This window comes from Henckelia pumila, chromosome 4 (assembly GCF_033568475.1).
Source record: "Henckelia pumila isolate YLH828 chromosome 4, ASM3356847v2, whole genome shotgun sequence".
Classification (NCBI taxonomy): domain Eukaryota; kingdom Viridiplantae; phylum Streptophyta; class Magnoliopsida; order Lamiales; family Gesneriaceae; genus Henckelia; species Henckelia pumila.
In genome coordinates, this window is record NC_133123.1 from 148,376,916 (window position 1) to 148,401,846 (window position 24,931).

Sequence of the window (24,931 nt, forward strand, 5' to 3'; positions counted from 1 at the left end):
TAATATCTCTATTCACCACATGGATTTTATCAATGGAATTCTAAAATTCATTCTTTGGGTTCATATGTTAATCCAGATTTTTCGGGGTTCAGCGTTCAAGCTGTTGCAAAAATTTACTTCCTAAACACAAACAGTGGTATATTGATATATAACTTCTTAATTCTTTTATTCAAAACATACTGAAAAGAAAAAGTCACAAAATTTTGCAACTGTGGTTAATCACATGTTGACAACAAAATTTCTGGTGCATATCGTGTTTCTCACGGATCATTTAACATTTAGTTGTTTTTTAATATACAATTACTATTTTATGGTGGGAAAAATTCTCTCAATTGAGATACTGGTGATCCTATTGAAATAATCAGAAAGCTTCTACTATCTCACGATATAGCCACTGAAAAAGAATTGAAGGTAATATAGCTATATATCTTTAAATCATGCATGAGAAACTGAACAGAAAATAAAATCTATTATGTATCTGTGACTTACTGAATTTGTTGGTACTTTAGCTTGAAAAAATAAAAAATGATGACTTGATGAGGCTACGAAGCCGCACCGCACCTATGACAGTTTTTTCACAGCGATGCTCCTAGGAAACAAGAAAACCATTTCACTTGCTAGAAATCTTTACAAATTTGCTGAAATAAATTTAGCTGGTATACAATATATATTGCTGAACTTGAAAGTAGCATACTAGCTCTTCTCGCTCGTACCTGAATCTAACAAATCTGAACATGGATTCTTGCACTACACATTTAACAAGTTTTTATGGAATCTGATTTTAACTTTCTGGATGCTTTTGTAGTGGAGCATTAAGGGCTCAAAAGAGAATTTAAAAGACTACGAAACTTGTATAAGCAGCAAACTTCACTGCCGCAACAAAATCAGGTATTTTTAGAACTTGTTCTGCTTTGGTGGAGTTTTAATGTGCTTTGAAATTAAACCTGATCGCATATTTTATCCCTGTGCTTTCAATATTTTGATTATATGATGATTCATTGTTTGCGTCAGGAATTTCATTTTTTATGATACTGAATCCATCCAAATTAAAGGACAATGTGTCTTTCACTATTTTTTATTTTTTAAATCAATGTTGCAATATTTAATCTATTTATTGTATTTTAATCGAATATAATTTCACAATTTATATTGGTTGGAGAGTCGCAGTAACTAGTGTTTGAAGTGAAAATCACTAAATGATTGTCATGTAATTAAAATTTTTAATTATGTTTTATTATAACTTATCTTTATTTAATTCTTTGTTGAAGGTAAGTTGTTAATTATGGATAAATCTTGGATTCACTCTGATAGAAGGTCGAAACAATATGAGGAGGGTGTGGAACAGTTCATTAGCGGTTGTTTACAAAATCCCCATATTGACTCGAATTTAATTCATTGTCCTTGTTGCAAATGTAAAAATCTGAAGAAAGGACCGATTACGTCCATTCGAGAGCATCTTTATTTCCATGGTTTTAGTCAGAATTATATGACTTGGATTTGGCATGGCGAGTCTGCCGAAAATGATAGAATGAATTTAAGCACCAACCAGGAGCCAATTGGTGATTATAATGACGACTTTGAAACCACTAATATGTGTGAGGCAGCATATGATAATTATACAGAAAATCCAGAAGCGTTTATGAAATTTTTGGAGGAAGCAGAGAAACCTTTGTACAATGGATGTACACGTTACACAAAGTTGAGTGCACTTGTAAAATTATACAACACCAAAGCAAGGCATGGGATGAGTGATGCTTTATTTTCAGATCTACTAACGGATTTTGGGGATATGCTGCCAGATAATCACAATCTACCATCCTCAACGTATGATGCAAAAAAGACGTTGAGTTGTCTGTCGTTGAGTCATGAAAAGATCCATGCTTGTTCCAATGATTGCATTCTTTATAGGAAACAATATAAGGACTGTGTAAGTTGCCCTAAATGTGGATCGTCGCGTTGGAAGCTAAACAAGAAGAACATTGAGAAGAAAGGTATTCCTGCCAAGGTGATGTGGTATTTCCCTCCCATACCAAGATTTAAGCGCATGTTCAAATCTTTAGAGACATCAAAGAATTTAACTTGGCATGCAGAAACCACAAGAGTTGCTGGTCAGTTACGTCATCCATCTGATTCCCCATCTTGGAGGTTGGTGGATCATATGTGGCCCGACTTCGAAAGTGAACCAAGAAATCTTCGCCTAGCACTTGCAGCTGATGGCATTAATCCTCATAGCAATCTTAGTAGTCGGTATAGCTGCTGGCCAGTCATGTTGACCACCTATAATCTTCCTCCAAGCATGTGTATGAAGAGGAAATTCATCATGCTAACTATGCTCATTTCAGGGCCTAAACAACCAGGAAATGATATAGATGTTTACCTCGAGGTGCTAGTTGAAGATTTGCAACGATTGTGGGAAGGAGTTGATGGCGTTTATGATGCTTATCGAAGACAGTTTTTCACCTTTAAAGCAGTCTTATTATGGACCATTAATGATTTTCCTGCCTATGGTAACCTTAGTGGATGCACTACACATGGTTATTATGCATGTCCAGTATGCGGAGAAGATACTTGTGCAAATCATTTGGAAAATGGGAAGAAAATGTCATTTGTTGGTCATAGACGTTTCCTACCAATGTTTCATCCCTATCAAAGGCAAACTAAGGAATTCAATGGCATGGAAGAACATGGAGAAAAATCCACACCATTATCTGGGGTTGCCTTGTTTGACAAACTTGCGGACATAAGATGTGATTTTGGAAAGAAGGTCAGTGTGAAAGGTAAAAAGAGAAAAAAATCAAAGGAGAATAATGTGGAAGACAGCAAAGAAGAAAAATATTTAGGGGAAACAGATTTTAAAAAATGTTGGAAGAAAAAGTCAATTTTTTTCAATCTTCCTTATTGGAAACATCTTCATGTTAGGCATTGTCTCGATGTGATGCACATAGAGAAAAATGTCTTTGAATCCCTCATTAATACTTTGATGAATGTTAAAGGAAAATCTAAGGACAATCTGGCAGCTAGGCTGGACATGCTTCAAATGGGAGTTAGGCCTGAATTGACACCTAAATTTGGAGAAAAAAGAACATATCTCCCTCTTGCTGCATGCTCATTCACAAAAAAAGAGAAGTTACAAGTGTGTCAATCATTAATGGATATAAAAGTTCCAGAAGGTTACTCATCGAACACGAAGAATCTTGTGTGCTTGTCTGAGCTGAAGTTGACTGGCTTGAAATCCCATGATTGCCATGTTCTAATGCAGCAACTCCTACCAATACTCATTCGTGATGCGTTGCCAAAACATGTTAGATACGCCATCATAAGATTATGTTTTTTCTTCAAAGATATTTGTTGCAAGGTTATAGATGTAGCCAAGTTAGATAAGCTGCAATCTGACTTCGTTGTTACACTTTGCTTATTGGAGCAGTATTTTCCCCCATCTTTCTTCGACATTATGGTGCACTTAACAATCCACCTTGTTCGAGAAGTCCGATTATGTGGACCTGTCTACTTTCGTTGGATGTATCCATTCGAAAGATGCATGAAGGTGTTTAAGAGTTATTTTGGCAGTCGAAAATATCCTGAAGGTTGCATTGTTAAGAGATATTCAGCGGAAGAAGCAATTGAGTTTTGTTCTGAATACCTCAACGGACTTGATCCTGTTGGGGTCCCTCAATCAAACCGAGACCCCAAATCCAATGTTCCTGGATTTTTAGCATGCAAAACACCAATTGTAGTGCCGCAAAGTGATATGCAACAAGCACATTTGACTGTTCTGGAAAATACAGAAGAAGTATCTCCCTACATAATGTAAGTTCAACTCATTAATATATAATTCTGCACATTTGTGACTATCAAAATATGTTTATTAAAAAATATTATACATAATATTTCCACAGTGAACATAAAACCTTTTTGAAGTCCATGTTTCCGAAAAAAGAGAAAGATGAAAAATGGATACAAGATGCTCACAATAAGAGGTTCATTGACTGGTTTCGCGCAAAGGTTAGTTAGATGAAAAAATATTTATTAAAGAATTTGCGGTGAGCATGTTTTATCTAGTATTTTAATCACTCTTTTCTAATTGAATACATGTTAGGTGGCTGCTGAAATAGATAGTTGCAATGGTGGAACGACATCGACATTGACATGGCTAGCTCATGGACCACGCCCGCAAGTCATTAAGTACAGTAGTTATGTGATAAATGGCAACTTATACCAAACAAAGGCGCGGGATGATGATAGAGTTTGCCAAAACAGTGGGGTTTCTCTAGTTGCCAGCACCATGCTTGTCTGTAGTGCCAAAGATAAAAATCCATTGATTGCTGATGTGTCTTTTTATGGAGTAATTGAAGAAATATGGGAATTAGACTATCATCAATTTCAAGTTCCTCTTTTCAAGTGCGCTTGGGTTGCAAATGATAAGGGAGTAATAAACAACGATGAATGTGGCTTCACTTTGGTCAACATGAACAAAAGAGGGCACAAGAATGATGAATTTTCCCTTGCAAGTCAAGTCAATCAAGTTTTTTATATTGATGACCCATCAAAAAAAGGATGGTCAATTGTGCTCCCAGTGCCAAATAGGTGCTATGAGGGGGAGGATGATGGTTGGAATAGTATTCCAGAGTCTCGACCAATTGATGATGTTGAGACTCATGATATACCTATTCACGAAAGATACTTTAGAGTGGAAAACGAGGGTGTCTGGGAAACGAACAAGAAAAAATGATGTTTTGTACTTTATGTCATGTTTTGTTATGGATAAGCAAAGACACTTTATGTGTTGTAAAAACATATGTTATGACCCGTTTATTAGTATTATTATTATTGTTGTTATTATTTATTTATTTTTTCTTATTGTTATTATTTGTCTTTTGAATTCTTGTTATTATTTATGACATTTGTGTTATCATTATTATTTAACGTTTGTTTTCAAAACATTTATGCAGTGTTAAACATATATAATGAGTCAAAGAAAACATAAAAAGAAAGTTTTAGTTGAGCAGCTTCAAGAATTAGATGCTGATGAAAATCATGGAGATGAAGAGGAACTTGGGCTTACTGATGGAGAAGCACATCATGTAAATATTCAAAAGAAGCGAGGCCCTACATTGATGGCTAAAGTAAGTACAGCTGCAAGATGGGGAAAAAAAACGAAGATCGATTATGATGATATGGGGCGGCCAGCATACAATGCAAATGGTAGGGCACTACAATCATACATTGGATCCATTGCTAGATCTATGGTGCCAATCAATATAAAATCGTGGCCTGATGTTCCAGAAAACATCAAACAAAAAGTGTGGGAAGAGATCTCGGTGAGTTCAAGATTTTATTTCAATAATGGCATTACAATCTTGCTTGATTATCCATAAGCTGACTTTAGTTGTTCGCCCTTTATAATTGGACCATAACTATTTTGTTATGTTGCCTTTTTTCCTCCTTTATTTCTGATTTTGTTAAGAATAATTTAGTCTGATAGCTTAAGGAAAATATGAAAATTAATTGCATCCATTCATTATACTTTGTCATTCTGACATTTTGAAAGTTATGCATTACACAATTCTTGTTGTAATCTTAGGCATGATATGTGTATGCTTCTACTTTGTACTCGGTCAGTGATGATTGATTATTTTTGGAACTTCTTTATTACTAAAATAATGATAGTGTAGCATGTTTTTTTATGATTAGATCCAGCTAACCAATTCTGAAAAATAGTAAAACTTTAAATTGTTTCAACCTTAATTACCTATTTGATGAACATTTCTTATTTTATTGTACAGTTTCACCTAATGGTATATATCATATGAAATAAAATCCAACATTTTCTGTTGCAGAATGTCTTCGAGGTAGCGCCAGAAAGTCAGTCTTCGGTGATGAGTTCAGCAGCTCAGAAATGGCGAGATTTCAAAAACAAATTGACCAGCAGATTTGTTTGGCCTAACAGAGATAATCCTGAAAAATTGATTTCTCCGCCTAGTCAGTATCAACTCCCAATAGCAGATTGGAAGGAATTTGTGAATGCGAGACTAGATCCATCATGGGAGGTACTTTGATGACAATTTTCATGTTTCTTTTAAAAATTATTAATTCCATACTTAAACTTATGAACAAAATGATTTAGGCTACTCACGAAAAGCAAAAAGAACGAACAATGCACTGTAGATATCACCACAAAATGTCTCGAAAGGGTTACATCGGATTGGAGGCTGAACTGGTAAGCTATGCATCATTCTATTTTTCATTTTCAGAAAGTAATTAATGTTCGTAAGATGAAAATTTTGGGATTGTAGAGGGAGAAAAACATAATTGCTGAAGACGAAGTAGTTGATAGATCGATTCTTTGGCGAAAAGCTCGTGAAGACAAATCTGGAATCATTACGAGTCCGGACACATCAGAAGTTGCTGAAAAAATTGTAAATGTTTAGTTTTATCAATCACCATATTCCCTAGATATATTAAATTTTTTCGATTGATTTTTTATGTCTCATTTGTAGGATGACTTATTGGAGAAAAAGGAAAAAGGAGAATTCAAGGTTTTTGGAATGAATGATGTTTTAACCACTGCCTTAGGAAGTCAGGAACACCATGGAAGGGTTCGAGGCGTGGGAGGATTTGTAAAACCTCACGTTTTTTTTAAGACTCCAAGAAAAAAGAGGGAATCATTCCAGAAAACTACGACGGGAAACAGCAATGAACAATTGGAGGAGACTAGACTTTTGAAGGCTGAATTAGAGAAGTTGAAGGCTCAACTTGCTAGTGTTTTGCCAATCATCAATGATCGAAGTTCTGAGATTGTAGCATCAAACAAGTCCTCAGAAATTCAATGTCCAAAGCAAAAACAATCGAAGGATATGGACCCAAAGTTGTCAAAGGATTTGGAAGATTTTTATGAATGCGGCCCTCCTGACATGAAGGTTCGATATTCATATGTTTCATGGGAAATTTGATTTTTTTAATCACATTTTACATATGTATATATAATAATTTATTGTTCTTAAAGGGTAAAAAATGCCACCTTGCCGTCAAAAAATGTGAAAATGTGGTGGCGTATGGCACAGTAATATCAGAGGGAGGCCCAAATGTCATGATTCACAATGTTCCACTTGGGGAAGAGAACTTCAAGGTGTCTGTTGATGTTGTGTTAGATGAAACAGCAATGCTTCCAATCCCAATTAAGTCTGGACCAACAATCGTTACTGATGCAATTGGAGCCATTGTTGGTTGGCCTAAAGAGTTGGTAATTTTTCCAAAGAAAAAGGTATTGTGACCAAGTATACTGATTTTTAATTATGAAAATTGGGAGAGGAGATGATTTTATTGCTAACATTTAGAATATATATGTGTGTGTCTGTATGATCTCCATCTACAAAATTCAAGGAAAAATAGTTTGCATTTGTCTTGATTTGTATACTTATTGGTTTTATAAGAAATATTCTCACGAATAATACACTTGCACTCTACATGTGTAGATCATTGGTTGAAGTTTATTTGAGATGAAGAGATGCATTTTGATTAATAATCGGGAATATGATTTCGTGTTGAAGATTTTGTTCACTCCCATCTTATTCTTTGCTTGTGCATTATGATTTCTTTTAAGCACATGCTTTGTTCATGACATAAGAATGTTGCTTGCTGCTCTGTAGAAGGAGAGACAGCAACCATTTGCTATTTCGGATGTTGTTGGTCAGCGTGAGAAGTTCAAGGACGTTGAAAAAACATTACCCATGGCATGCAAGTATATATACTCGTATGTTGTTAGGTTGATGGAGGAATATGACAGCATCTACGTGAAGTTTGATGATGCTATGTTTGGACGTCCTCAAGGATCACGGTTGCTGAGACAAGATATCATATCCTTTATGGAGATGAGAGAGATAGGTGCCGGACATATTTTGGTTTATATGGGGTAATTTTGTGTCTAACCTTCAATGTTTGCATATTAAATATTTTATTTGGAACTTGTCACTCTTGAAAAGATTTCTCATCGTGTTTGTAATCTTTATTGCAGTCACCTCTATAAATATTTGAAGGAAGCAAACCGGGCTGATAGTATTTCATTTGTGGATCCTGGCCACATACCTACATGCCCAATTGACAGAGATGGCAGCCACTTATCACAGCATATTGCTAACCAGTTGGAAGCAGTGTGTAGAGACAGCATATGCCTCATCCCATACAACACTGGGTATGATTTTAATTATATAAAAATTCATACTGCATGATAGTCAATGTTATATTTTTTTTTTATTTTTTGCAGGTACCATTGGATCTTGACTATCGTCAATGAAGATAAAAATATGATCTATTTGCTGGACTCTACTACTAACAGATGTCGAGATGAGGAATGGAAAAAGATAGTGACAAAGTAGGTAGTAGATTATGTTGACGAATCAATTCTCTTATACACATGAAAAAAAAATAATTTTTGACTTTATCAAATGTAGTGGGGTCAAGATGTACAATGCTTCAAGAGGTATTCCTAGAGGGCCACTTTTTAAACAATTGACGGTATGTGTTGTGCTTACATATGAAAACATGAATGTGATTGAAATATTTTGATGGCGTTAAAGTACTGTACTATAGGGACTAGGGATGGTGTTTTAGTGTTATATTATATTTGAGAACTTTACTCATTTGCTTACCTAATTCAGTTTTTTTTTTCTAAACTTATTGCTGAAATATTTTTTTTATTTCATTGTAGGGTAATATAAAACAAAGTGGTTCGGTTGAATGCGGATTTTGTGTGATGAAGTATATGAAAGATATAGTTGAATGTGAAAATCTACATTTGGATAAAATGGTGAGTTTCCTTTTCATTTTATGATTTGGTTTACGTGAAAATCTGTTTCCATCCTTTTTTGCTACTTAGTTGCTCATAAATGAATCTGAAGTTGGCATCTGTTTTGAAGTTGGCATCTGTTTTGAAGTTGGCATTTTTGGCATTCTTCTTTCCAAACTTTCTGTCTTAGCACTGTTAGTTTCCTTGTCTAGATTGACTGTCCCTTTCATATTATCAGACTTTTCCTCATAATGCAGGAGCTGTTTCGTATCAGGGTCAATAGCCAGAAACAGCTCCTCGTTTCCAACACGAGATTGACGAGTTACTGTAGATGGCTTCGACTGTTTAATCACCATTGTCATTACAGCATTGCTATCCTTTCTTCTTCTTTCCTTGTGTTCTTTGAGTACCTGTGAAAGTGACATGTTGCTCACGGTATCTCCAGTAACAAGGACAAAATCTCCTTGTATCTGCCAAGAGAAACAAATATAATCAGGAATCTAATTATAAGCTCAAAGAACGAAAAAATAGTATGTTTCACAGTTCGAATACTGGACCTCTTCAAAGGAAACTCAAACATAGCTCAAAGTGTGTTTATCTGTTCTAAAGCTGTAAAGGCTAAAGTGAAGGAAGAATTTCTTATTGTGTTTGATTTTTCATTGGATTGACACAACCTTTTGTGGTATATATTCTCTCACCTACATGCTAAAGCAATCCATTGTTTAGAAATCAAATGATAAGCTTCTCTGACATGCATTGAACTCACTAAAGCCAGGTGAAAGAATATGGTTACTGCACTTCATAGTGCCAGCAAATTGTTATTGATCTACTTCAGAAGATGAATGGTTATTGGTGCGAGTTGTTTCTCACTATGAGAAAATCAACCGAGGGAGGAAGAATACCATATAATTGCTTCTATGCCGCACTTCCTCACTGAGTTGCTCATAAATATGAATCCTTGATCTTAAATTTTATTCTAATGTATTTTATTTTTTTTACATTTCAGTATTCAGGATCCATCAGGAACCAATATTACGACCAAGCTCAATTTGACGAAATTAGAAGTGAATGGAGCGAATTCATCTACTCCTATGTAGGTTCATAAATTGGTCATATGCACGTTGGGATATATGTATAATACTTTTATTGATGGATATACTTTTGGATGGATAGTTTATCAATCTTTTGTAGAAATACTCGTGGATGCATAATTTTATATTGATGGATGTACTTTTGGATGGATAATTTATCAATCTAATTAGTGTATTTTACGTTTCAGATATATATATATATTAATGGTGTTATTGTATCTAATTAAAATTGTTTAATGTTGATTTAGTGATACATATATTTTTACTTCATCAATCAATGTAAAAGCCGAAGCCATATGTAGTTTATTACTTCGTCAATTAATGAAACTGCTGCAGTAAGGGCATGTTTTTACTTCGCCAAGTTACATAACATTTGAAGTTAAATAGAGCATTTACTTCATCACTCAATGTAAATACTGAAGTCATATATGTTCTATTACTTCGTCGTTTAATGAATCAACGGAAGTCATATATGTTCTATTACTTCGTCACTTAAGAAAACTGCCGAAGTAAAATACGCGCATTTAATTCGTCAGTCAACGTAAATGGCGAAGTTATAGATGTTATATTACTTCGTCACATAATGTAAATGCTGAAGTAAAAAGCATGTACTTCAGAACCGGTCCAATATGAAGCGAAGTAAAATGGTACCCTATTACTTCGGTAATTTCATGCCTAATACTTCGGTTATTAAGCGAAGTAAAATGGTACCTATTACTTCACGTGCATCTACTTCGGTACTTATCTATCTACGACTTCAGTTAATATACGAAGTAAAAGGCCTAAATTCTACTAGTGTTTGTTTTTGGTTCAGTACGTGCTAGCCTTAGGGTAGTACCCAAAAACTGATCTGGACGGATCAAATCAGTTTGCAGATCAAATGATTTGATCTGTTGAGCTGATCTGGGCCGTCTAGATCAGCTTGGGGGTGCTACCTTGAGGGTAGCATCGACCCATCCCTTGTTTTCATACTTTGTAGGATTCTATTTATGGAAGGATTCTCAAGATATTGTAGATTATTTAAAGGAATGCATGGATATTTCATAATAGAGAAGAGAGACGAGAGATAGAGAGCAAAATACACGTAAAATATACGCTTATTACTGAAGAAATTATGGAGATTTGAAGATCGATTGTTGATGAATTTCTGAAGAAGTTACTACCGTCTTACTGTGTTGCCGAGTAGTGTTGGAAACACTTGAAGAACACGCGAGTGAAGTGTTATTCTGAAAGTGATTACTTGGTTTTTTGTTTTTCGGCTTATGAGAACTTTTCATTGGTTTTTATATTCTAGTCCTTACTGACTTTTAGGAAGTTATTTATTTTTTCAATCTGTTGAGAAAAATAGATTTTTCATATACAATCACTAGTTGGTTTTGTAAACTGATTTATTTTTTAGTGGTTATTTCGTCATGAGTCATCGTGCAAATACTTAGTACTTGTGCATAAATATTTGTGTGCTATTTATTTTTATTTAATTATTCTGCTGCGTAGTGTGTCTTGAAGTATTGACAACATTAATAAATAACACAAAACTCAAAAAATCAAAAAGTTATTGTTGGTATCCGACACTAACATATGCTTCTTCGATGACAAATGTAAGAGGTGTGTGCCTTCACATGAAAATTTAAGTTGTGGAAAAGTTCAAGATACGGCATCATGGTGGAGGTGTCCGCAAGTATTTCTCAATAAATTCCCCCGGAGTGTCCGATTGGTGGAGAGTGTCGTGGTTTTTTGGAATTTTTTGGTTAAATGTTGGTATAAATTTGTTAATTCTTTGCTCTCTTGCGCTTTAGCTCTGTTTCTCTATGAAGATGCAATTTCTTGAGGAATTGATCAGTCTCCCAGGGACAAGCTCTTATTTTATTTTCATAATAATGTTGCTTAAAAATAATTTCTTGAATAATAAGCCTATAAATTTTCTTCCATTTTGGGTTTTCCCACGTGAAATGTATTAAGATTTAAGCTTGCATCTCTATACTTCATTTGCTGCAGAACAGCCAATTTGATCAAGGGTCGAATGTAAATAACCACAATACCTTTTAGAAGCAATGGATGTTTGAATGTGCATACTATTAAATGTCAATTTGTATTCCAACATATCATATATATTACATAACTTTTTTATAAAAAAAATAAAAATTACTCCAAAATGTTATGTCATCCTTCTAACATGAATAATTATTACGTCAAATCATTTTTTTAAAAGTAATTACACATTTTGCAACTCACCAAAATCAAATGTGTGGTCTTATCTATGATACTAATGGTAAGAATGATATCTTATAGTTTTATCAAAAATTGTAACTAATAATATTAGTGTTGGTATCAATATTTGAAATTGTATAATAATCGAAATATTATGTTTGATCATAAAATAGAAATAATTATTACTCTATGTAAATTGGATGGGAAATAAAAACGAGGATTTGTCACAATCTATGTAACTTCAAGTATCCAACTAATGTCCTTTTTGATGGAAGGAGTTAATTGTCTTGTAACCTAAAACGGAATTTAATTTATACAAGTCCATGTCAATCCCAAATGCTTTTCCCCACCAAAGATGATCTAGGTTTTGATTATCCTAATCATGTCATATCATTTATCGAAAAATTTTATTTCATGCGAAGAATATTAATTATCTCAATTATGCATCTAGAAATGGATGTTTATCCTCATATGTGAAATTTATTGGAAAAATATAGACTTCATATGGATTAATAAAAATTCGTTCATAACATCTCATTGTTCTCATTTATTCGAGGTGTTTTAAGGGAATAACCAACGACAGATCACTAGTGTAAATCTGTGTTAGAAATTAAACTTGGACCTAACTCACCTCAAAAAGTAGCTCAAGAGATGAGGTTTGCCCTTGTTAATATAAAGAGGTTCAGGTTATTTAGCCAACCTATGTGGGACATAAATCAATACACCAACACACCCCTCTCACGCCCAAGAATGAAACGACTGGAGCGTGGATATATTAAATGGGTGGCCAACTATGGGACGGGTGAGGCCAACTATGGGCCGTCCAACACATAACGAGAACCCGGGCTTTTGATACCTTGTTAGAAATTAAACTTGGACCTAACTCACCTCAAAAGCTAGCTCAAGAGGTGAGGTTTGCCCTTGTTCATATAAAGAGGTCCAGGCTATTTAGCCAACCTATGTAGAACATAAATCAATACACGTAATACACCAAAAGTATATCTAATGACCAAAAATAAATCATACATATATTTTCATACAGACTAATGTATTGTATAATATGAAAAAAAAAAAAAAAAAAATCAATCAATGGCGTGTTCTGTTCGATTTGATCACGTCATTTCTCCTTGTTTATTGAAATTCATTTTTTTAGTCATAAATTTATCTAAATTCAAATATATAACTATAAAATAACAAGTCTTTAGGATAAAAATAAATAGTTTAACTTGAACGGCATACCCTCCATGTGAGTTTAAAATTTTCATCAACTTTTAAAATTTGTGCCATCACAAAAGAAATACGAACAAAATCATTCAAAACAAACTCAACAAAATTAGGTACATTTTACAATATCACACGACAACTAACAAGACTTCGAACTTCATTTGATTCTTGCTTTTCCCCGAAAATGCAACTTTTCTAATGTAATTTTTTCCATTTTTTTAAAGAACTTTCTTTTGGGTTCATTTTCGATATAATAATGGCAAGCAAAAAAAAAAAAAAAAAAAACCTTGTGTAGTCAAATTCGTCCCCCAAAATCCGGAAAGCACTTACGAAGTGTTTGCAATTACTAAAAAAAATGATTATTAGCTTTTGTCTTAAAAAAATCATTTTTGTGTGTTTTTTAAACTTAGATTATGTGTTAGTTTATGCTTAACTTAATTGAAATTTAAAAGCTAGTCATGTGGTGATTATGATTCTCTAAAAGTGATTCTAAAAAAAAGGTCATTGTTAAACTACTTTAATCACTTATTTATCAAACACTACCAAACTTTGATTTTTAGATTTTCACATTTGTTTCCAAACGCTACCAACTTTTGATTTTTCTTTAACTTTTTTATAATCTATAAATTAACAAAAACTTATAAATAAATACAATAATCCTATTCATTATTTTTATTTTTAAAAAAAAGAGCCACAATTATATGCACAAAGTAGCTACAATATGATTAGTACCCATAATTAATAAATTAATCCAAGAAATAATTACAAACTCCATTAATTAAGAATAATAATGTAATATAATATAATAGCTAAATTCAAGAGGAAGAATTATTATTACTATTATTATAATTATCTCTCGGTGACTGCAGCGGAAACAATGGCAGGAGCTCCGGCGGGTCGTATCCTCTCGGAGTGCTTAACGGACTCGGGTGCAAGTAGTAACCCTTTTCAGCAATTGCTCTATCTTCATCTTCCACACTCGACCTCGGAGTATTCGGACCCCCACGCGCCGCCAAGTACTCCAACGGCGACACCGGCGAGACCATCACCATATTCTCCACGAGGAAATGCCGGTGAAGGGTCCTCGGAGAAGAGAAATGAGAATGTAACGTCGCGGAGGTGCTCGCATTGGAGCCGCCATTGACGCCGTTGTTGAGCTTGATCTCCAGCCTCCTCGCGGCGGTCGGCCTCCTCTCGTGGAGCTTGAAGGGGGGCCTCCGGGGACCCATTTCGGATGAGGCTGCTTTCCCGGTGAGTCTTTGGACGACGGCTCGGAAAGTCGACGGGTCGGCTTGGACGAAGGTGGTGTTGGGAATGGAGGCGGGATCGGATACGTTGGGGAATGTGGGTGGGAATGAAGGGGCGGAGATGGAGTTGGTGGTGGTGGAGGAGGAAGAAGAAGCCGCCATTGGAGAAGCTGGAAATGGAAGCGGGAAGGAAGAAGAAGAAGAATAGATATATAGAGTGTGTGTTAAATACACCACGTAAGTTTTATTAATAGAATACAACTAAAATTATGGTTGTTTAATATATTTTTTTTTTACAAAATATCAATAAATATTATATATATATATATATATATATATAGTATCTAATAAACTTGAGTCATCTTGCGTCTTTGGCGGTGTTTGAAAATATTTGAAGTAATTCTCAACTTTTTTTCAACGAAATTTTGTAAAATTTTATTAAAAAAAAACTAATAAATAATTAAATACTATCTTATATTACACTAAAAAAATGGAGAGGGGTAAAATATAACTTCAAATTTTCAATTGATATAGTACTAATATGATTGAAATAATTGTTTTTATTGATTTTAAATTGATTATTTTTTTATTTTTTTATTAAGAGTGATATAGTTATCTAAAATTTGAAAATACATATAAATATAGGATTGAGTTTAAAAATATAGATAAAGATAAGATTGAACGATTTAAAATTAAATGATATGGAAAGATAAGAAAAAATTTCACATAATGAGAGTATAATTATAATTTTGAATTAAATTTCACCAAACAATTTAAAAGTTAGATGGTGTTTGACTTACCTTATTAAAAAGAGCTTATAAGCTTCTAGTGCTTAAAAGTTGTTTTACGAGCTTGTTAAAGTGTTTGGGTAAACTTATTTTAAACAACTTAAAGATGTTGATATGTTTGGTATTATAAGATCTTTTTATTGTCAAAATTACCAAAAAAGATGTAATTCTATGAACATAAAATTTTGAGTTATACACATACGAAAATAGTTTTAGAATAAACATATATTAAAAAATAAATTTGTTTTAATATTTTACTTTAGAAAAATTTATGTGATTTGTAATTTATTTTTAAAAATAATATTTAATATTTAATGGGTGGAGGATATGATGGAGATTTATAAAAATATTTAAGGATATTTTAGAAAGATAAAATATTAAAATAAGATATTTTTAAAAAAAGTATCTCCCCTTACTTTTTTAAAAACAGCTTATTTTGACAGCTTATAAGCTGTTTTTTAAAAAAATTTGCCAAACAAAATTTAAAAACTTAAAAGCTCTCAAACAGCTTTAATTATATAATCATCAGAAGTAAAATGAATGAAGTAAGATGTATAAGTATGACGGTCAATTTACACTCACAAAGGAACGCTTATGCATGCATCATCATAGACTAGTATTAATAATTATCCGGCCTTTCAAGTGTGTTGTGTAGAATTTTTATGTTTTTATTTTTTAACAAAGTGATAATTGTTTGATGATGAATTAGCAATTTAATTAATATTCTGAATTTGTAACATCTTTTGGTGTTTATTTTACATGTAAATTTTGAAGTTATGTTGCAAAAAATGTTCATAATTCAAAAAGAATATATGATCAATGTTATATTTCCAACTATCTCGAGATTTTGGATGCATGAATTCAATCATTTATATATTGAAAGGAATGACCTAAAAATAATAATTTTATTATAATTTTTAAATTTATTAATTTTTTTAGGAAGTAAAATAGATATATTAAAAACAAGTCACGGAGAAATTTATTTCATTTAAATGGTCGAAAAATATATGTTTTTACATCCATTGATAGATGTTATTGAATGTGTGTGTGTGGAAGCCTTAAAAATAATTGAAACGGGAAACGAGGAGTGGACTTAGAACAGATGAAATAATTGATGGATTGGGTCAGAAATTGTACCATCCTAATGCATACATGTATTTTGTTTTCTTTCCCTCCGATTATTGTAGCTCTAAGTTGTATAGTATTATGATATTATCCACATTTTCTTAAAATTTGTTGATTCGATTGATATTTAAAACGAAAAATAATATTTTTTTTATAGATCACATCAGATGAAAGATTTGTCTTATAAACTTGACATGTAAGACAGTCTCATATTTTCGTATGATTTTTGTGTTCAAAGGCATGAAGCATGACTGCATAAGCATTGGAACAAAAGTGTTTTTTTAATTTTTTTTTTCGTTTGGGTTCTACAACTTCACTAATTATAAGCAAAGTGTTTTAGAACACCAAATAAATCAATATACTCATTCGAATGATTGGGAATGTGAAGTGAATAAATTTATATATTTTGCACCATTTCTAAATTTAATAAAAACAGCTTTTGGATTTTGTTTGTTAGCGAGATATGAATATGTTCATGTATTTAGTTTTCTTTGCTTTTTCAGTCTTCACGGGATGTGTTTCCTTCCTGCATTTTGCTGCTGCAATAGTATTAATATATAGTAATAAATAATCCAACGAAATAATGTTCCGATCCCACTTTTTTTCCCAATAAAATTTATGTTACAAATTACAAATTTAAACCCTTTTGTTAATGAGCTAACATAAGGAATGATATTTATGAGAAACAAGTGGCTTATTTAACTAAAAACTATAATACATATTTGATGACCTACTTTTGAGTCCCTGTTTCAAAAATACAAAACCTAAATGCAAAAAGAGATATTACAATTAGGTCTCGAACTCGAAACTTCATGTGTAAAATATTACACTTTTTTTTTTTTCTTAGAGATTACGATTAGGTTTTGAATTCGAGACTTCGTCTCAAATGTGCTGCCTTTTCAAGGGTGTCTATGTTTTGTTATGGTCAAAAGTTACAAGTAGGTTGTCGTGTATTTTGAGATTGAAGACTTGGAAAGGCATGGGATATATTGCCCATGGAACACTCAATGCTTTCAAATGTTTAGTGTGGACGACACCATAATCGCATATCTTGACTAGCTTTCCAAGTTCTAAGTAGTACTATTTTTGAACTTTAACTAGCTAATTGAAAACATATATTATGGTTTTGCTAAGACTTCACATTGGGAAAGATTTTGACTTCTAATACAAGGCAAAAAACCTAAACAATCTTCCAAACAATATGCATATAATGCCTATTAACTTAGTCACCGATTGGTGTGAGAAAAAAAATATTGATAATCAATTATTTATTTTTGTTTTATTCAATGTTTGATTAGAGTTTTATAAAAAAATTGTATATCTTATCTAAGTATATTGATTTATTATTTTATATTATCCAATCATCATCTTGTCAATGAATCATGAAATTATGCAAGCTTTGAGCATGAGAATGAGAATGAAAACGAGAAATATATTTCCACATTCTAAAGTAATGTATTTTTTTTTCTATTAAATATGTACGGCATTCGTTTTGATTAGATTAGATATATTTCCACAATATACTTTTACAAAATTAAAACAAAATCGAAGAAATCCTTCCAACACCTTCCATGTCACGATTTTGAACCAACAATATTGCTTTAATTTTCTTCATTTAATAGAACAGTTTGCAACTTACAAGGGACAAAGCATGCATCAGTCAGTGATTCAGATTGCAGAAATTAATGCTTATTTTTTCTTTCTTTTTTTGAACATAGTATTTAATGCTTTCAAGTCACAAAAAATGGAATAAATGAAAATAATAATATAAAAAATTCTCCAATTTGAACAAGAATTTATGAAATTTTATTATTTAGCGTTGTATATAATTTAATTTAATTGCGATTCATTTTATTTTAAAATCTCAGTGAATTGTAGTTTGTTGTGTATATGATTAAGAAAATATTAAAAGTTCTTTTATCAAATGGCATTTCTTGGCGTATAAACAAAGTCAACAAGTTTCACTTTGCCGTCTTGAAACGATTTCCCATTATTGCACTCGTTTTGAAATGATTTCACGAAATTGCAATAAGTTTCTAAAGTTTGATTATTTTTTACATTTAAATTTTCAATTATTTTGATGAAATCGTTGATATGACATTATAAATGTTGATATAACATTGGAAAATGTTTAGATAACATTGAAAGACATAACATAAAAAATTATTGATTTTGATGTCATGTTAGCGACCGAACAAAAATTATCGAAAGTTAAAAAATTAGTATATCAAAATTAAACTTAAAAAACTTAATGGATCAAATCCTAAAATTTGAGAAATCGACGAAAAAAATCATTTTCTCAACAGAGAATAAATGACATAATATATCCTATTCCATATCTAATCGTTACATCCATCTATTATACACTTCATTTTTTCAAGTGTTCCATTTTATGGACAAAATCTCGGTTTAGTCCTAAATGTTTGGACACATTTCCGGTTTAGTCCTAAATGTTTGGATGTTACCGGTTTGGTCCTAAATCTTTTCCAAAAGTTCCCGATTCAATCCTAAATGTTTATACGTTCCCGGTTTGGTCCTAAATGTTTTTCAAAAGTTTTCGGTTCAGTCCTAAATATTTTTACATTGCCGATTTCGTGCCAAATATTTCTCAAAAGTTCCCGGTTTGATCCTTCCATCTACTCGTCTGTTAAAATTAACACCGCGTAGTGTTATATCATTTATAATTGAGTTTTATATTATTTATTATATATTTAACATTAAACAAGTTGTAAATAAAACACAAATTTATTAGAGTTTTTATCCAAATTTAAATCAATTTTACACAATGTTCAAAATAAAAATATTAAATTCATGATGCTACAAAATAAAAACTTAAATAAAATAAACGAAACTTGAGAAATTAAAATTTAATGATGTTATTTCACTTTTCTATTAATTTTGTTATATTTTCATGATGCTTGCACATTTAAGAAAACATTTGAAAGTTGGAAAAAGATATATATATTTTTAAAACTCTTTTTATAATTTAAAAAATACTATTTGAAAAAAATTTATTATTAAATAAAACTTAATTTCATATCACTACTTCAACGGTGGTCAAATACTTCATTATATTTTCTCAATTGTTAACCATAAGTATTCTTCTCTTGAAAAATTTGATGAAAATTTCAAATATTTTGTTAAATAAGTAATACTAGTTATTTGCTAAAACATTTATTTATTTATTTGTGATTAATAATGTTTTTAACTATAAGATTGCACGGTTCAATTATTTTTTATTCTATAATTTTATTTTCCATAATTTATATTATATTTTCATTTGAAAGAAATTATTGTTCATTTATTACTATTATTATTATTATTATTATTATTATTATTAGCTTCTATTTTATTTAACTTCGTCTTTTGTTTGTAAGTTTTTTTTATCACGCTTTGTTTGTAGATGAAAGTACCAAATCGAGAACTTTTGGAAAATATTTAGGACGAAATTTGGAACGTAAAACATTTAGGACTGAACCAGCAACTTTTTAAAACATTTGAGACCAAACCGGTAACATAAAAACATTTGGGACTGAACCACGAATTCTTGAAAAACATTTCGGACTAAACCGGGAACATTCAAACATTTAGGACTGAACCGAAAATATGTCCAAACATTTAGGACTGAACCGGGATTTTTCCCTCCATTTTTATCATCAAACAAATAAAGTAATGAATCATCAATTATTATTATTATTATTATTATTATTACATACACTCCACATTCCACATTCCACATTACTCATAGTAATAATTTTCTTCGTAACATGACCATTCTGTGACATTTCAATGTTTTCCAATGGTAGCTGCAAGATCCTTTGCCCCATGTATATTGTATACTTTGAGAAGCGCCTCCCAATGGCGGAGCCTGAATTATCAATCTATCCAAACTAGAATTTGAATTCTTCCAATGCTTTAATTTTTTAAATTGAGTTACCCGGGCTAATATCAAATTATTCCAAAATTATTCAAAATTTACATATAAAAAATTTCGAAAAAAATTTGTGCCGCCCGGGTTAAAGCCCGGGTAGCACTATACACAGCTCCGCCCTTGAGTCCCCGTGGATCAAGGGCGTATCGGCATTGATTCCTTTCGCGTAAAGAGAGAGGCAAGGAGTCGCTCCAACTTACGAATATAAGGGGTGGTCACGCGACCCAACAAGAGGCTCAACCATTGGGTAGAAGAGTGTAGCTCGCTCTCACGACTTATTGGTCATACGATATGTCTCAGCATCAAGGATGATACCAAATATATAAGTATTTGCTTGTGGACTACATCGATATTTTCAAAAACATGATGTTAGGATATCATAAATCTCTTCAAAAAATGCTGAACCGAAAGGCAAAACAAAAGATGCAAGCAAGTTCTTGAAGTAAGCAAAAGGCTTTATATATCCAAAAGGAACAAGAAATTTCAAGAAATGCATCAGCAGCAGCACTGTCACATCCTTTATTTCTCCATTTCTCTTGAAATATTACTATCTTTTGGGATGTAAATAAACAAGAAAGTAGATGATAAATCAAACGAGATTGCAGAATTGTAGCAAGTCAATTACAGAGAGAGATCAGCCAAGTCAAAAGTTCTTGAAACTGCCTTGCACCAAGAATCCACCTTCTTCTTCCTCAATTCCTCATCCATGACGGGAAAAAACTTGGTGTCTTTCTTTGTCTTCTCGCCCGAAGAAAATATCTCGTTTTCGGTCCAAACACCAACAGCCAATCCAGCTGCATAAGCGGCTCCAAGAGCAGTAGTCTCTATATCAGCTGGTCTCACCACTGGGGTTCCTAGCAAGTCCGCCTGTACATTTTCAAAAACAACTTCTTTTAGGAATCGATTTTTAACCGTGTTCTAAAGAAAACGTTAGGAACCGGAGTTGCAAGAGAATGATACCTGAATTTGCATCAGTAAATTGTTGACAGTGGCACCACCATCCACTCTAAGTAAAAACTCCCCTTTCTCATTCTTAGCCTCACCCTTCTCTCCAGCATCCTTGCTCATCGAATCCAACACGTCTTTCACTTGAAAACACATGCTCTCCAGCACAGCTCGAGCAATGTGGGATTTGTTTGTAAACCTCGTGATTCCTATACAAACGCCACGAGCATCATCACGCCACCATGGCGCAAACAGACCATTAAACGCAGGTACAAAATATACCCCCCCAGATGAGTCAACCTGCAAAGCCAACTCCTCAATCTCACTTGCAGTCTTGATTATGCCTAGACTGTCCCTAAGCCATTGAACTGCTGCACCAGCTATGGCAATCGAGCCCTCCAGGGCATAGTTAATGGGGGCTTTTGGTCCGAGTTTATAAGACAAGGTGGTCAGAAGCCCATGTTTCGACTGTACACTCTCTTCCCCGGTATTGAGAAGTATAAAAGCCCCGGTGCCATACGTGCTTTTAGCTTCACCTTTCCGGCATGCTTGCCCTACCATTGCTGCATGCTGATCACCGAGGCATCCAGAAATCGGGATGCCAGCTATCGGCCATCCTTTGCTTATATCCCCAATTATCTCAGAGTTGCTAATGATTTTAGGCAAGATCTCAGCGGGGATCCCCAGAGTATTCAAAGTTTGTTTATCCCAATCAAGTGTTTTGAGGTTCATTAACATGGTTCTTGAAGCATTCGACACATCTGTGACGTGTAAACCTTTCTCTTTCCCTCCTGTCAAATTCCAAATCAACCATGTATCTATGGTGCCAAACAATGCATCTCCTCGCTTCACCGCCTCCTTCACAGCATCCACATTTTCCAACAACCACAACAGCTTCAAAGCACTGAAATAAGTGCTTATTGGCAAACCACAAGTCTCTACGAAATGAGTTCTTCCACCTGGTAACTCTTTCTCCAATTTTCTATAAGAGAAAAACCAAAAATACCAAAAAAGAAAAAAAAATTCACATGATCACACACCGGTGTCGTCTAACAATAATGAATCTGAACTTAAGCAAACCAGAATCGGCAATTGACCGTGTTTTTTACACAAAAAACAAAATTCATTTGACAAATCACACATGAATTTTTCTTGCTTCACGACCAACCTCTTGGAAGCAATGGTGCTCCATGATACAAAGTCTTCTTTTGGTAGTTAATCAAAGAAATGCTAGTGAATGGAACTTTATGCTTTTCCCAATAAAAATCCATTTCAGAACAAAACTTCTCAACACCAAGATGACAAAAGTAAGCATAATAACCCAATTCAGATACTGTCGCTAGACAACAAAAGAACATCAAGTAGGCTAAAAAAATTCATATCTTGGATCCAAAATTCAAAAATTACCTGCAGATAGCACTGGTACGTGCATCCATCCAAACAATAGCATTGTAGAGAGGGGAGCCGGTGGATTTGCTCCAAACAACAGTTGTTTCTCTCTGATTTGTAAGACCAATGGCTTTCAATCCACTGTCCACATTATAGCCTGCAGCTGTGGTTTTATCAACAGCCTTTGCAATACAGAGCCTCACGCTTTCGAGGATCTCCACTGGATCATGCTCAACCCATCTACAAAACACTCAAAATCGCCATTTCAGATATTTCTCCATCTGTTCCAAAATGGTACCTCCTACTCGAACAATGTCGTTAATTTATTTTTAAATTTATATCAAACATATGCTTTTATGAACAGGCCTCTGAAACTGGATTTGCGAGCTGAAAATACATTACTGATCAAACATAGGAACTCGTTGACTGATTTATAGATTAATTCATCAACACTGTTTTTCGTCACTGATGTACATTCTCTGAAAATAAATTAGTGATCAACTGATCATACACTGATAAACCCAAACACAATACAAATAAGATTCAACCTTTTTGATGATTCAAAGAAAAACACATACACCCCAGAAAATAAAACAGCCATGAACCACGAGTAAATTTGAAAAAAGATTCGATCTTTAAACAGTTTAAAGTGAAAAACACGTACCCAGATTGAGGATAGAACTGTGTGAACTCGACTTGGTGAGATCCAATGGGCTGCGCGGCGCGATCATAGATGATGAATCTTGTGCTGGTGGTGCCTTGATCGATCGAACCCACGAATACATCTTCCCCCGACATCTTTGGCTGAGTTTCTTGGGAATGGTGATGGAGTTGATCCGAAGGGATTTTTATTTTGTTTTATCCAATAAATTGGTGATGATTCGAGTAATCAATGATTATTTAAAGATCGGATATTTGACCATTTGGAACTTCGTTGATTCCAATTTCCCCTTTTTATATGGATTTTATCAATGTTTTGTGTTGACTTTGGATGAGACCTTAATGATGTTACGTCCCTGTTTGTTAAGAGTGGTTGGCTGAAATTAAGGTTCTTCCTATTAACTACAAACTCTATCTAAAAATTTATTCAAAAAAAAAAAAAAAACTCTTATCTAAAATTTTGAGATTGTTAAAAAAATTATGAAAAAATAATGATTCACTCAATTTTTTGCTTGAGATAATCACATCTCGAGTACACGTTTGTACGTGTTTTCAATAATATGTATACTCGAAATTTAAAAACAAAAAGAATTAACACGATCATAAAATATTTTCATAAATCTCGGGATTTCACAGTGTATGCAATTAACCCATATTTTGTTACTTTAAAATTTATTGTATTTATATTTTTTTATCTGAGACTAACAAGTAATCTAAAAAATAAAAATTACGTCGTTTTAAAAATTTTGAAAAGTATTTTGTGGTGTTTTTCGATAACATCAAAAAGATAATTATCATCTTGGAGGATGGATAATTTTATTTTATTTTTTGGTGTTAATCTTTTCAGCAAAAGAATATGAAAAAGCAAAAGGACATGTAATTTTTATTTTTGAGGGATCATAGTTTTCGTGACCTTTTGGAGGATATCACGCGAGGTCCATGAATCCAGTCGGTTTTTATCATCATCATTATTTATTTATTTATTTATTAAAACTAAAAGTGCAAAAACTCCACGATAATATTTTTTGTTACATGATGACGTCATAAATATTAGGACAACTTATCAATTATTTGTGGACCGTGATTGACTCGATTGTTCAACCTTATCTAACCACGCGGCTGGTTGTTTTATCTAATTGCTAATTATAATTTATAACCAACCTTACCGTCAAAAAAAAAATTTATAACCAACCTAATATATTATTATATGAATATTGAATAGGTTTTTTTAGGGTTTTTTTTATTTTTAGTGTAAATTAAATAATAAATTTCAAAAATAATGTAAAATTAAAAATTTTTTACAAATACCGTAAAACTCCAAATCTGACAGCGGATATTCAGTACACGTTGGCACCATCCGCCAACATTTGGAGCGGATGCTGCGTCGTGGCGTGGGTTGTGCCATGCACGCAGCATCCGCTGCCACTTGTAGTGGATGCTGCCACACGCAGCATCCGCTCCATTATCATGCTCAATTATTCATTTGTTTCTGCAGAAATCATCGGCTTTTCTCTCCTTCTTCTCTCCTTCAATTTTTTGTT

The 24,931-nt window shown here is 33.0% G+C and overlaps 4 protein-coding genes across 4 annotated transcripts; 2 read left to right on the forward strand and 2 right to left on the reverse strand.

Annotated features, from left to right (window-relative positions):
- Positions 1-1,282: 1,282 nt before the first annotated feature.
- On the forward strand, positions 1,283-4,729 carry LOC140862016 (uncharacterized). The gene is made up of 3 exons (XM_073265020.1): positions 1,283-3,807; positions 3,897-4,002; positions 4,097-4,729. Exons 1-3 carry the CDS (start codon positions 1,283-1,285, stop codon positions 4,727-4,729), a joined length of 3,264 nt encoding a protein of 1,087 aa, XP_073121121.1.
- Positions 4,730-7,727: 2,998 nt separating this feature from the next.
- On the forward strand, positions 7,728-9,887 carry LOC140862017 (uncharacterized). The gene is made up of 6 exons (XM_073265021.1): positions 7,728-7,909; positions 8,012-8,188; positions 8,261-8,368; positions 8,448-8,511; positions 8,705-8,803; positions 9,789-9,887. The coding sequence occupies exons 1-6, from the start codon at positions 7,728-7,730 to the stop codon at positions 9,885-9,887; spliced, it is 729 nt and encodes a 242-aa protein (XP_073121122.1).
- Positions 9,888-14,034: 4,147 nt separating this feature from the next.
- Positions 14,035-14,745, reverse strand: LOC140867212 (VQ motif-containing protein 11-like). Its single transcript, XM_073272288.1, has one exon. The coding sequence runs from the start codon at positions 14,712-14,714 to the stop codon at positions 14,121-14,123; it is 594 nt and encodes a 197-aa protein (XP_073128389.1). The 5' UTR covers positions 14,715-14,745; the 3' UTR covers positions 14,035-14,120.
- A 6,064-nt stretch (positions 14,746-20,809) lies between these two features.
- Positions 20,810-23,681, reverse strand: LOC140863743 (glycerol kinase). Its single transcript, XM_073267361.1, has 4 exons — positions 23,395-23,681; positions 22,749-22,970; positions 21,357-22,323; positions 20,810-21,263 (listed from the first exon to the last, which is right to left on the reverse strand). The coding sequence occupies exons 1-4, from the start codon at positions 23,526-23,528 to the stop codon at positions 21,018-21,020; spliced, it is 1,569 nt and encodes a 522-aa protein (XP_073123462.1). The 5' UTR covers positions 23,529-23,681; the 3' UTR covers positions 20,810-21,017.
- Positions 23,682-24,931: the final 1,250 nt, after the last annotated feature.